The sequence below is a fragment of the Molothrus aeneus genome, chromosome 3, assembly GCF_037042795.1.
Source record: "Molothrus aeneus isolate 106 chromosome 3, BPBGC_Maene_1.0, whole genome shotgun sequence".
In the NCBI taxonomy this organism is placed as follows: Eukaryota; Metazoa; Chordata; class Aves; order Passeriformes; family Icteridae; genus Molothrus; species Molothrus aeneus.
The window spans coordinates 113,525,205-113,538,043 of NC_089648.1; the positions used below are offsets into that span (position 1 = coordinate 113,525,205).

At 58.1% G+C, this 12,839-nt stretch overlaps 3 protein-coding genes across 4 annotated transcripts in view; 2 read left to right on the plus strand and 1 right to left on the minus strand.

The window, feature by feature from the left end:
• NRBP1 (nuclear receptor binding protein 1) overlaps positions 1–6,539 on the plus strand; it is a 46,233-nt gene extending 39,694 nt beyond the window's left edge. For both annotated transcript variants that reach the window (XM_066547712.1, XM_066547713.1), the window contains 11 exons: positions 747–830; positions 1,087–1,145; positions 2,249–2,347; positions 2,427–2,559; positions 2,813–2,915; positions 4,521–4,571; positions 4,664–4,799; positions 4,923–4,976; positions 5,328–5,391; positions 5,474–5,529; positions 5,711–6,539. In XM_066547712.1, coding sequence (XP_066403809.1) covers positions 747–830; positions 1,087–1,145; positions 2,249–2,347; positions 2,427–2,559; positions 2,813–2,915; positions 4,521–4,571; positions 4,664–4,799; positions 4,923–4,976; positions 5,328–5,391; positions 5,474–5,529; positions 5,711–5,809 — 938 coding nt within the window. In that variant the 3' untranslated portion in view covers positions 5,810–6,539. The remainder of the gene's footprint in view (positions 1–746; positions 831–1,086; positions 1,146–2,248; positions 2,348–2,426; positions 2,560–2,812; positions 2,916–4,520; positions 4,572–4,663; positions 4,800–4,922; positions 4,977–5,327; positions 5,392–5,473; positions 5,530–5,710) is intronic.
• Positions 6,540–6,642: 103 nt separating this feature from the next.
• KRTCAP3 (keratinocyte associated protein 3) lies at positions 6,643–8,964 on the plus strand. Its single transcript, XM_066547716.1, has 6 exons — positions 6,643–6,852; positions 6,935–6,994; positions 7,516–7,716; positions 7,908–8,042; positions 8,332–8,423; positions 8,582–8,964. The coding sequence occupies exons 1-5, from the start codon at positions 6,643–6,645 to the stop codon at positions 8,413–8,415; spliced, it is 690 nt and encodes a 229-aa protein (XP_066403813.1). The 3' UTR covers positions 8,416–8,423; positions 8,582–8,964.
• A 234-nt stretch (positions 8,965–9,198) lies between these two features.
• Positions 9,199–12,839, minus strand: part of IFT172 (intraflagellar transport 172) — a 39,009-nt gene continuing 35,368 nt past the window's right edge. Inside the window, exons 44-48 of the mRNA XM_066547715.1 lie at positions 12,079–12,138; positions 11,233–11,331; positions 10,427–10,580; positions 9,576–9,664; positions 9,199–9,355 (exon numbers count right to left, since the gene is read on the minus strand). Coding sequence (XP_066403812.1) covers positions 9,272–9,355; positions 9,576–9,664; positions 10,427–10,580; positions 11,233–11,331; positions 12,079–12,138 — 486 coding nt within the window. The 3' untranslated portion in view covers positions 9,199–9,271. The remainder of the gene's footprint in view (positions 9,356–9,575; positions 9,665–10,426; positions 10,581–11,232; positions 11,332–12,078; positions 12,139–12,839) is intronic.

Sequence of the window (12,839 nt, forward strand, 5' to 3'; positions counted from 1 at the left end):
GTGGTGGCTCTGTGCTCCCTGCTCACTGAGCACAGGTGGTGCTCAGTGTTTCTCCCTGGCAGACAGCTGTTTAGTTTCAGAGAGTTGCTTGCAGTCTCTGCAGAGGTGGCTGTCCCAAAAGTTTATCTTTCATGGGGGTCCATACTTAGCTCTGCTCACTGTTCTTGTGGCTGCAAGTTATTTCCTCCCCACAGCTGTGAGTGGTTTGTGGAGGCGCTGGCTGCTGGGAGGTTCTGCTGTCTGGGTGGTCACCTCCCTTCCCTCAGCAGCTTGATTCCTGTCTGGAGGTGCTTTGGCACCAGCATCCTCCTGAAATGTGGAAGAGTTGTGTGGTAGGTCCATCCTCCCTGAGCTCCGAGGTGGTGACCAACTGCAGTGACCTTGGCACCTCTGGCTGCTCCTCAGGCTGCTGTTCTGAATGAGTGACTTGCTTGTGACAAGTGCTGTGGATCTTTTTGAAGTCAGGCATTTCTGCTGGGAGTTGCTCCCACCTTGTCCTCCTGGCGGGCAGCAGTTGTGGTCTCCAGGTTTGCCCTTGGAGAGTGATGCTAAGCTGCCAAGGAAACAGTGCAGGAATGTATTGGTTTGGGGCAGGTGACAAGAGATGAAGGCTGTGAAGACTCACCTTAATGCCACCATTCTGCCCCTTTGGGCACCATGGGCCTGGAGTTGCCGGTGTTCCCTGGGATTTCATCAGGGATGGGATGTGGTTTCCTGCATCCTAAGCATTCCTGGTTTTCTTCTAGTGGCGCCGGACACAATTAACAACCACGTGAAGACCTGTCGTGAGGAGCAGAAGAACCTGCACTTCTTCGCCCCAGAATATGGAGGTATGCTGTGGCTGTGGCTGCAAGCCTGGGGATTTTTTGTCCTCACTGATGCTTCCAAGCTGTCCTGCACCTTGTTCTCAGTTCCAGGCTCCTGACAGATGCCAGGAGTTCTGAGCCATTTGCCTGCTGAAATGCTTCAGCTCCTCTGTTCTTTGGTGGCAGAGGAGGGAGAAGCTGCAGGACTGTCCCAGCCTGGTGCAGAGTGGTGCTGCTGCATGCAGAGCTGACTGATAACAATTCTGTTTCTGTGTTACAGAAGTTGCCAATGTCACCACTGCTGTGGACATCTACTCCTTTGGGATGTGTGCACTGGAGGTGAGTGTCAAACATGGATTTTGGGATAGAGATGATGAATCTGAGGAAGGAGAGAGCTCTGGAAGGGCTGTGGCCATGGGTGGGTTTGCTCAGTGACAAGTGTGTTTTGTTCTCAGAGCCAAGTGCACTTTGCCTTGGAGGGATCCCTGTGGAGGCTCTCCCAAGTGCCTCACTAAGGAGTAAATGGCTCAGGGATTTGCAGTTCTTCCCAAATTCCTAACGGTTACTTGGCCTGTCCTGAGGTCAGACTCACTGGCTGGAGGGAATAGTCACTGCTGCAGACTGTTATGTAGTGTCCATGTACGTGACCACTGCCTGGGGTGTTTGGGGCAGAGGACAGCTGTAATCTGTCACTGTGTGGGCCAGCCTGTGCCCATCTGATGGTGCTGCTGATTGCAGTCAGTGAGAGTCTGACATACCTGGTCGTAGCAGCTTTGTGCTTCCCCTGTCCTTGCACTCAGTAGGTCCAAGTGCAGGTAATGGGAGCTGTTGTTAGGAGTATTTTCTGAGAAGAATTGTCAGAAAGAGCCAGCACAAGGAACTCTCAACCTGTGCTGCACATTCCATTAGTGAAGCAGGAAGGAGGGAACTGTGGAAAGACACAACTTTAGGAAACAAAACTGAAGCTGAAGGCAGAGACACTCTGCAATATTTTCCAGCCTTTCCTAGCTGGGAATGAATGTCTGTGTAGTTGGCTGGAGCCCACTCTTGATGTGTTGTGTGCTTGCTCTTGTTCTGCGCTGCAGAGCTATTCACACAGCCAGAAGGGTCACTGTCAGACCCTGGCAGTGATTCAGTCACTACTTCTTTATGGAATTATCAAACAGAGTAACAGGCCAATGGATCATGGGGTTCAAAATGGAGACACTGTCCAGGTTGTTGCTGGCAGAGTTCCCAGGGCTCCCTGGCAGTGTTGGGGTACTAGGAGCAAGCTGTTGTAATGAGGCAGCCGTTCTATTCTCTCTGTCTCTCCAAATGTGACCTCAAGTACCCCCAAACAGCTTGGCTGCGGTGATCTCATGCTTGGCAGTGATCTCCTTGAGCCTGTCTGTCCTGCAGTCTGTCACTCCCGGTGGAGTCTGATGCTCTCTCTGTGTTTGCAGATGGCAGTGCTGGAGATCCAGGGGAATGGGGAGTCCTCCTACGTGCCGCAGGAAGCCATCAACAGTGCCATCCAGCTGCTGGAGGACCCTCTGCAGCGGGTGAGCCACGGCCCCGGGGCTCTGCATTGCTCTGCTGCTGCTGCTGCTGCTCGTGGTCTCACGCAGGTTTTTTCTCTAGGAGTTCATCCAGAAGTGTCTGGAGCAGGACCCTGGCAGGCGCCCCACGGCACGGGAGCTCCTGTTCCACCAGGCGCTGTTCGAGGTGCCCTCGCTGAAGCTCCTGGCTGCTCACTGCATCGTTGGGCACCAGCGTGAGTACCAGCCCTGGCAGCCACGTGCCCATGTGGGTCAGGGCTCTGCAGAGCTTGGCTGAGCTGTCGGTGCCCCCCGTGAGCTGGCACCCTGGGAACACGCTCCCCATGCCTGCTCTGCAGGACACAGGGCTGGGAGGGCTGTGAGAGCATCTCTGCTCTGAGAGCATCTCTGCACTTTTCATTGCTTTTCTAAGGCTGGAGAGGAACTGCAATTGCTGCAAGTTACTCCTTTTTTTTTTTTTTTTAATAGATATGATTCCTGAAAATGCTTTAGAAGAAATGACCAAAAACCTTGACATGAACGCAGTGTTGGCAGAGATCAACCACGAGGACAGGGAAGGAGTCAAGATGATGTGAGTCCCCATGGTGTGCTCAAGGGAGCAGTGCTGGGGCACTGGTGTGGGCACTGGGACGCTGCCCATCACCTCAGAGTTGGTGTTTCCCCACTGACTGGGTGCCAGTGGGAGCTGCTGGAGCTGGAGGTGAAGGAGCAGTGCCTGTCTGGGCACACACCCCTCTGGGATGTGTGGGTTATTCCTGGGTGGAAGGAGACCTTGCACCTGTTTCCTGGGAGTAGATTCTGTGCAGCTGAGATGAATTGTTCCCCAAATAGACAGATTAAATGAACATGCTGTGGTTGGAGCAGAACACCAGCAAAACATGGCTGAACAGTTTGGGAAGGTGCTCTGACCAATCACAGACTAGCCAGATGGAGTCACTTTCTCACTTCAGAGAAAGGGTTCCTCAGTGCTTTCCTAATGGAGCATCTTATTCCACGCTATGCACAGGGAAAGGCAGCTGAGGCAGCTGGCAGTGACACACAGCACCACTTACACTGTAGGGGTGGCCCCTAAGAGAGTGTCTGTAATACATACGAGCAAGCAGAGTGCCAAACAAGTGAGGTACATTTTGGATAACAAAGCCTTGGCTAGTCAAGGGATTAGCTGAAGACAAAGATGTGAATACTGTATTCCCAGAGAAGCCTAGGGTGCTTCCAGGGAGCCCAGAGTTCTGGGATGCTCAGGCTGCTGAACAAGAGTAAGATGACAAGGAAGAACAGCTCTGTTCATATGAGCAGCTCTCTGAGCCACAGAGACCCTTCCAAAAGCTGACATTCCAGTTGTCATAGTGCTAGGAAATGTGGTATGAAATTCCCTTTGGAATGTTTTTGATATAGTTTCAAAATGGAGGACAACAAGTGAACAACCAAAGCTGTAAGGGAGAGATCCTCACACGCCTGGGCTGTCAGTCTCTGCAGGCGTGGCTGTCCAGGGGTGCCAGCCTGGAGCTTTCCTTTTGCTAGTGCCATATCTCAGGGGTGCTGGAAAAGGGAAAGAAAGCAGCAATCCCTTGAAATGTCAGCATCATTTCTGGATGGTTCATCAGACTGCCATGCAAACCAAGCTGCTAGAGAAAAATTGGAAGTTTTTGTTGAAACCTACTGCTGTGTCAGAGGATAGGATGATCCCAGCTGCTGGGGCTGTGGGAGGGGCTGGAGGCTGATCTGGGAGCTGAGGCAGGTGTGCAGACCATAAAGCACCTGAGGAAATCCTCTCAGGCTTCCAGCAGTTTTGCAGTCCTTGCCTCATCTCTGGAATGCTTCAGAGCAGCCTTGAGGCAGGTGTTTGGCTGTTCCAAGTGTTTGTTGCAACCAGGGACCTGGTATGGCTGGTATTTGTGAAACAGCTCACCAGGGGCACTGTCACTGGGCCACCCTCCAATGACTGCATTGCACAGTGTGAGGGCTGTGAGAGTGGCTCTGCCAGAGCTGCTGCCTCACCCTCAGCTCACGTAGGTGGTTATGTCCTTAAGAGCTTGTCACACCAGTGGCTGCCTGTCCATACCCATCCTGCCTGTGGACACAGCCCAGGACATGGGGATTTGAAACTGCACCCCAAGAGACCCCAGTGGATGGTCCTATGAGACGATTTCTCATCTCAGGACATTTTGTTTTCCAGCTTCTCACAATCTCCAGCACTGGAGCTGGACAAGTTCCTGGAGGATGTGAGGTAAGAGGGATTTTTTAAGACACCTTCCATTGTATGTGAGACTGGAAAAGTTCTGGAGAGGTGTAACCTCAGATGCTGCTCCTTCCTTGTAGGAATGGAATCTATCCCCTCACAGCCTTTGGGATGCCACGGCCCCAGCAGCCCCAGCAGGTGGTGGTGAAATCTCCCATTGCTCCCCCGTCGGTGAAAACCCCAACTCCAGAGCCCGCCGAGGTGGAGACCCGCAAGGTAAAGGCTCAGCCTGGCTGAGGAGGGGCTCAGCCCCACTCTCCATGGCCAGGCAGGGCTGTGGGGCAGCTGCTGATGGGGTCTGTGGGGCAGCTGCTGATGGCATCTGTGCCTCTGTTCCAGGTGGTGCTGATGCAGTGCAACATCGAGTCCGTGGAGGAGGGCGTGAAGCACCACGTAGGTTTCTATGGCTGAGCAGGGGGAGGCCGGGGCCCTGTGCAGGGCTCGTGGCTCTGATGTGCTGCTGGTGCCTGGGGTAACCCTGCAGTGCTGCAGCTGCCACCATAGGACCCAGAGCCTGTCCCAGGCCTGTGCCTGCTGCTGACCTGGCCCCTGGCCCACCCCCAGGCCCTGGATGGTGCTGACAGCTGCAGTTCAGGATGGAACTGGCTGTAGCTGTTCTGTTAGATCCCCGTGGGGCTCTGGAGGGGTGGTTCCTGTCCCAGGGGGCATTTCTACGGTTGCTTTGGGCTTGCCATGGCAGCTTGCAGGACTGCAATTCCTCATGAGAATTTCTTTGCCCTGCAGCTGACACTGCTGCTGAAACTGGAAGACAAGTTGAATCGACACTTGAGCTGTGACCTTCAGCCCAGTAAGTACCTTCTGCCCCTGCCAGGTGCACTGGGCCAGCAGCACGCTTGGAGCAAGGACTGACACCTTTCCTTGTGTTGTAGATGACAACATCCAGGAGCTGGCAGCTGAACTGGTCCAGCTTGGGTTCATCAGCGAGGTAAGCAGGGACTCAGGTAGGGCTGTGGGCCTGTGTTCCTTCCTCAGAGTTCAATGGTTTGTGCCTTTTTTGGGGGCAGGAGGCAGGAGGAATAAGCCAGGTCCCTGCCCTGGGGGTCTCCAGCCATGCTCTTAGCTCTGAGTGGATGGGGCTTACCCCTCACTGTCCTTGTTCTGCCCAGGCTGACCAGAGCAGACTCACCTGTTTACTTGAAGAGGCATTTAGCAAGTTCTACTACACTCGGAACGGAGCCCTGACGGCCGTGACTGTGTCATCTTAACCCCATGGCTCCCGGGCAGCCAGCGTGGCCTCGCTGCCTGCGACCATCTGTGTCTGCCCTCGCTGTCGGGCACCCGCGAGACCCCAGCTGCAGTGCTTGGAAGCTCATCCTGCATGTGCCGTGGCTGGGCTCATCGACAGTCCTCCCTGCCCACCTCCTGAAGGGGACTTTGCGCATCAGTATTATTTCCAGCCCTGTTTTTGTTGGGATTTGCCAGGTTGTGCTGCGGAGCTGAGGCCTGGCTTGGGGCGTTCTGCAGCCCCACTCATGTGCATGGAGTTTGTTCTGTTTGAATTGTACAAAGTGTCTTTTGCACAGCACAGAAATGGGTTTTTTCTTTCCTTTTTTTTTTTCTTTTTTTTTTTTTTTTTTAATTTAAAGGTAAGCAGGGGTGAGCCCCTAAGCCCTGCATCCCCGGTCACTCCCCCCCATTCCCGCGCCACGGGCCCAGGGGTGGCCGAGCTCGCCCCCCCTCCCCGCCCGGCGCTTCGCTCCCGCCGCCGGCTGCACTTTGTTTACTGGTTCGCACCGCCGGGGTCACGGCGTGTGCTGGCCCCGGCTGCGGCCCCGCGGCCCCCGCAGCCCCCGCAGCCCCCGGTCTTTACCGGGGCCTCCCGGGGCTGCAGCGGCCCCGGGCTCCAGTGTCATCCTGGCGCGCGGCGGGGCCGAGCCGCGGCTCCTGCATCTCATTTCTATCATTTCCTATTTTTAATAAACTGTTTTGTAAAGACGCGAGTGCCGCCTCTTGCCGGGCGGGGCGGGGCGGGCTGGAGGGGCCGGGCCGAGCCGCCCGTCCCTGCCCCGGGGCGGTGCGAGCGGCGTTGGCGGCGGCCATGGCCGGGGGCCGGCGGGCGGCGGGAGCGCTGGCGGAGCCGCGGCGGCTGATGCGCACCGGGCTGGGGCTGATCGTGCTGGGCCACGGCAGCCTCGTGCTGGGCGCCATCGTGCACGGCTCGGTGCTGCGGCACGTGGCGGGCGCCCGCCGCGCCGTCACCCCCGAGTACGCGGCGGCCAACGTGGTGTCGGTGTGCTCGGGGCTGCTGGTGAGCGCCGCCGGAGCGGAGCGGGCGGGGGGCGGCGGGCCGGGCTCTGCCCGGGCCCCGCTGAGCGCTGCTCTCCCCGCAGAGCATCGCCGCGGGCATCGTGGCCATCCTGGTGTCGCACAACCTGTCCCGGGCGGTCCTGGTGAGTGCGGGGCTGCGGGGGGGCCTCGGCGCCGCCCTGCCCCGCCGGCAGCCGCTGCCGCGGACCTTGGCCCCGCGGGCTCCTTCCGCCTCGGCGGCGGCTGCCGGCGCTCCGGGTGCCGCCTGTCCCCGCTCGGCCGCTCCCGGAGGGCGGGAGCGCCGTTCTCGGGCAGAAGCGCTTCGGGGGACGAAGCTGCGGCCGGGTCGGGGGTCCCGCGTGGGCTCGCAGGGTGGGCGGGCACGGGGCGGGTGCGCCGGGCTGGGGGCTCCCGGCACCCGGCCGAGCCTGCCCGGGGGTCCCCACGGAGCCCGAGCCAAGGGGCGTCCGGCGGTGCCGAGCTCACAGGGGTGGAAGGATGCGAAAGGTGCGAGAGCCTCATCCGAGGGCGTGGCTGAGCCATCCTGGAAGAGGCGAGAGGTCCTGGGTGCCCCTCGGGGGAGCGGCTCTGCAGAGACGCCGGTGCCCGGCCCGAGCGTTTCCCCGAGCTCCTGCCATCCCACTCGTGTTCTTGCCGCCTGCAGCACTGGACTCTGCTGGGCGTCTCTCTGCTGAACTGCCTGCTGTCCACGGCGTGCAGCGTGGGGCTGGCGCTGGCCTTTGCCCTCACGGTGCACAGCCGGGGCACGCACCTGGTCCGGGGCTGCAACAGCTCCGCGCTGCCCCTGGACGCCCGTGCAGCCATCGCGACCAACGACTGTCCCTTCAACACCACTCGCATCTACGTGAGTCACTGCACAGCCCCACCCCTCCCAGCAGCTTCTTTCTGCTTCCTCTCGTCTTTTCTTTTCACTCTCCCTCCTGCTTCCCTTCTCTCTCCCTCTCCCCCTTTCCCCTGCTATCCACACAGTCTCTGCTGAGTGTGTTCAACCAGCCTGGTGCAGTGCCCACGTTCCTGTGACCCCCTGCCCCACAGGACACAGCCCTGGCCCTCTGGTTCCTCTCCCTGCTGCTGGCAGCTGCGGAAGCCGTGCTCTCGGGCAGGAGCTGCTTGGTGGCTCTGGTCTTCCGGGGCATCGGGCCCTGTGCACACAGCTATGCCAAAGAGCAGGTACAGATCTCCCTGCATCTCCCTCCCCTGTGATTGCTGCCTTCGTGCTGCATTTGTAAGGTGCTGGGTTCTGCTGGGAACAAGGAGGCTGTGCAGCAGTAGGGGGGATGCTGAGTTGGAACCTCTCCTAGCCAGCCTAAGTGCCAGACCAGCACCCCTTCATGGGGAGTTGCAGAGGGACCCTCTTCTTCATCCCCTAGTAGCCAGGCCTGTTCTTTTTTGTGAGAACACTGCCCATCATGTGTCCTTGCCACCCTAACTTCTTTTTGTCTTCTTTTTTCCTGTCTAGCTGGCCAGGCCAAGTACAGCAATGGAGAAGCCACTCCGTGAGAGGCAGCAGCTCCTGGCAGGAATTTCTGACTCTCCAGTGTAGCTGGAGAGGTGAGTGCCCCACGTGGGCCATGCTTGGGATGGGGGGAGCAGGCTCTGCCATCAAGAGGGCCCATGCCCACACCAGCCCCTCAGAACACAGGCAGAGGAGTCAGTGATGCTGGGCCCTGCAGCACAGCCTGGCACTGACACTGCTCCTCTGCTCCCAGGTGGTGCTGCAGGAGCGCTGTGATCCAGCAAGGCTGGGGCCGAGGTGGTGTCACAGCTCCTGCAGTGGGCTGCAGGGGTGAGGGTGTGCCCTGCCCCCTCCCCACCTGGGACAGCTCCACCAGCCCACCTGGAACAGCCCCTGCAGGTCTGCAGGTGCCGTGGGCCCTGATGCTCTCCCATCCTCGCCCCAAGCTGCTGGGCCCTTCCTGGTGTGCTGAAGGTTCTTGGTTTCTGGCAGCAGTGATGGGGGTGGGCAGTCCTGGTGCCATGGCAGGCATGACAGCTGGCTGTGCCTGTGCTCAGATGTGTCAGGGAACAGAAAGGGAAGAATCCCTTTGGTGTAGATCTCTAGTTTTTTAAATAAATAAACTTTTCCTTTCTACACTGGTGTTCTAAGTGGCTCTGCCAGGTGAGTGCTGGCTGGGAGCAAGGCATGCCAAGGGAAGCAAAGTGCAGCTACTCTGTGAGCCTGTCCCTGTGCCTGCCACTCCCCAAGCACAGGGATGGTGACAGAGCTGTGGCCTCAGTGTGGAAGTCACCCATGGATGTGCACTGCACCCAGCAGCTGCAGTGTTCTGGGCCCAGCATCCTCTGGCAAACAGGAGCACTGCAGGGCTGAGATAACATGTTTATTGGATGTGGAGGGTGCTGAGGAACAGGCCTGAAAGCTGCCCTAGTCCCAGTCCCGCTCACTGGAATGAGAAGCTTGGGAGTCCCCCACACCACCGTCGGAGGAACTCGATCACATCTTGGCCTGCTGGGCTGTGGGATGTCTGCAGAAAGAGACAGGCCTTGGCACTGGAAGGGACTGGACCCCTGTGCCCCCTGCCTGAAAGGCACCCAGCGGGCTGGCAGGGCTGGGTCTGCTGATCCCCAGCAAGCAGCACTGTCAGTGCAGTGAATGCCCTGGGACCATGACTCACCCAAGGATGTGCCAGCACGAGGGGCTGAACCCACCCACAGCCTGTCCCCTGCCTGGGGGCTCTGGCTCACCTTGACAGCCATCACGAATTTGTACCACGCGTCCTTCTTCACTTCCCGGCCTGGCCTCAACTCAATCTTGTTTCCCAGCACTGGGTACCCTGGGCACAAAGCGACACATTCAGAACAAGCTCAGCCCCACAGCAACCATCCCCCCAACTGGGGCACCCCTTCCCTGTGCTCTACCTGCCCCACAGCACGGTGTGTAGGGGGAATAATGCTGCCTTGGTCTCTAGGAGACCAAAGTGGAGAAGGGGTGTTCAAAAGTGTTCAAAGTGGGGGGATCAAATGAAGATTAAGGCTGAACTGCCCTTGGGCAATGACACCCAAGTGTGTAGGTCCAACAATGGCACCCAGCTTCTGACTCTCAAGCCACAGCCCTGTTCCTGGTGGCCCTCTCCTGCTCCCCCTTCTCTGACCCTTTTTTAGTCCTGCACTACAGAGCAGGGCGAGGTGCTGCCCATTCTTGACTGTGCTGGCCAGCCTGGAGTCCCCAGGCAGAGCTGTGTCAGCCTGAGCCATCCCTGAACCACAGAGTGTCTGAGCTCAGAATTGCTCTGGGGTCTGTATGGTTCAACCTCCTGTTCAGGCAGGGCCACCCCAGCCCAGGGCTGTGTCCAGACAGCTTTTGACTGTCCCCAAGGATGGCGATCTCACAACTTCTGTGCAACCCGTTCCAGTGCTCGCTCACCCCACAGTAAAAATGCCCAATCTCCTGCAGCAGAGCTGGTTCCCCACAGCCACACGGTCCCTCCACTGCTGTCAGAGCACAGCCCAGGTCTCCTGCAGACCCACCCTGCCGTTCCCACTCCCGGCAGGGCACTGTGTCATCTCTTGTCTGAGCGAGCTGGCCTGGAGCTCACCTGTGAGCAGGCAGGGCAGGGAGGCCACCCCTGTCCCTGCTGCCACCAGTGAGGCCTCGTAGGAGCCGCGCTCGTCCTGTGGCAGCGCCTGCTGCAGCCGCTGGTCCATGGACACCGTCAGCACCCAGTCCCTCACCTCCTCCCGCTGCTCCTCCTGCGGGCAAAGCCAGTGCCAGGCTGAACTGGGCTGCTGCTGCTGCCCCACCGCAGCCCCAGGGCAGGGGAGAGCAGGACAGGTGTGCATGATGTGCACACAGCACACACTGCATGGTGCACGGCGGGGCTTGAGTGAGAGTGAGAGCGTGTGCGTGTGTGTGTGTGTGTGTGTGTGTGTGCTGGCGGGGGGAGAGAGAGAGGAGGAGAGAGAGAGAGAGTGTGTGTGTGTTTGTGACGCTAACAAGTTATTTACAGACGCAAACAGGACGGGGCTATGGAAAGTGTCTCGAGCTATTTATTTTTTCAGCATCAGTCTCATTACATGATTATGATAATGGAAAGATGCTAACAGCTCACAATCCAGGCAGCAGGCCTAGATGTGTGTGTGGTGTGTGTGTGCTGTGGGGAGAGAGAGAGAGGACAGAGAGAGAGAGAGACAGAGAATGTGTGTGTGTGTGTGTGTGTGTGTGTGTGTGTGTGTGTGTGTGTACAGGTGTGTGTGTCTGTGTGCTCACAGTGGAGGGACAGGCAGCAGGTGCCAGTTCTGGGTCTGTTTCCATCCCTGCAGCCTCTGCAGTCCCAGCCCCACCCCACTCCCTGTTAGAGGCCCTGCAGCAGCAGCACTGCTGAAGAGGACAGGTGGCACTCACAGGCACATGCTGATGGGCTGGAAGGGGCACTTCGAAGGGAATGTCTGTCTGCTGAAAATCAGAGTGGTCCAGGGAATCCAGGTTCCCTTCTTCAATGGCCTGGAAAGAAGGGGTAGAGCACTGGGCAATGCCAGCTGCAGAGCTCACAGGACAGTTCATGGCCAGGCTGCCCCTGCCTGTTGGTGCTATGGTGACCAGGCCCTCCTGTCACCCATGACCACACTCTGCAGTGTCTCAGACTCTGCCCTGTGCAGGTGGCCTTGAAGAAGGGAAAGATGCAATTGGGTGCTTTTGTTTTCCCCCAGCTGCTGCTGATGGCACCTGAGAGTGTGGCACAGTGGGGTGTGCCAGCTCCCTTGGATTTGGTGTTTCTGGTGGCCAGCCTGCTGGACAAGCGGGGGACTGAGGGGACTCCAGAGTCCTTTATCACAGTGGACAAAGCACTGGGCCATGGCCTCCACCTCCCAAGTAGTTTTTCTTCCCTTGGAACAACTTGAGTGATCACCCTAAAAGCTGTAATGGCATCTGCAGCCACGAGGATTTCAGGCCTCAATTGTCAGGCCAATGTGCTCTTTGCTGCCACGTGCACAGTGGCACTGGCATGCCCAGGGTGACCTGGGCAGGGCATGGCAGAGCCTCCCACAGGGAGTGTGAGGGTGCCCCCTGCTCCAGGCACACTCTGGGTGGGGTCTGGGGGCTCTCCCCATCAGTCCAAGCTCCAATGTGCTGCCCTGCAGGAGCCTCAGGTGAGCCTTGCCCGGCCTGGGGGTCTGTGGCGGCCCTGTGGCAGCAATGGCACTGTCCCCTCAGAGAGCCAGCCCTGCCTGCCCCACAGAGCATACTCACATCTGAGAGGTCCAGGAAGCGGTTCAGGAAGACAAATGCCATGTTCTCCCAGCTGACTGCCTGGTATGGAGAGGAACCCTGAGTGAGAGTGGGCAGCTCATCCTTGAAGTAGTTTTTTGTAATACTTTGAAGTAGTTTTGTTTTGTATCCCCGTATTTTTCCCAAATGGTTTATCCCAGACTGTACCCCCTTCCCTTTACCTGTGTTATCCCTCTCCCTGGATGAGATCATCCCCAAACCCCCACCCTGGCTCTCTGTCAATCACTCAGCCTCCCATCCCCTCCATCCAGAAGCTTTGGTCCAGGTCCTCGAGTGATGAGCCAAAGGCCAGGGGTCAGCCCCCCAAGCCTTGCCCCATACGCTGTCCTAAATGTCCATCCCCCAGCATCCATCCCTTAGGGTCACTTATTGGTGAGTAAAATGTTATCTACTTTTGATTTCCACCTCCCTTTAAATGTAACCTTGGCACACATCCTCAGAGCCAGCTCTTCTCCCAGAGCCAGGGCTGGGAAGGAGGTGGCTCTGTGTGTGCCACAGTGCCCAACCAGCTCATCACCACAGGCTGTCCCACAGAATGCAGACAGGCATTATGGCCAGGCTGGATGGGGCTTGGAGCAGCCTGGGATCGTGGAAGGTGTCCCTGCCCATGGCAGGGGATGGAACAAGAAGAGCTTTAAGGTCCCTTCCCACCTAAACCATGCCATGATTCTATTACTGCAGGCAGTGAGGACATGCTGCTGTCCTTGCCAGGTGTCACAGCT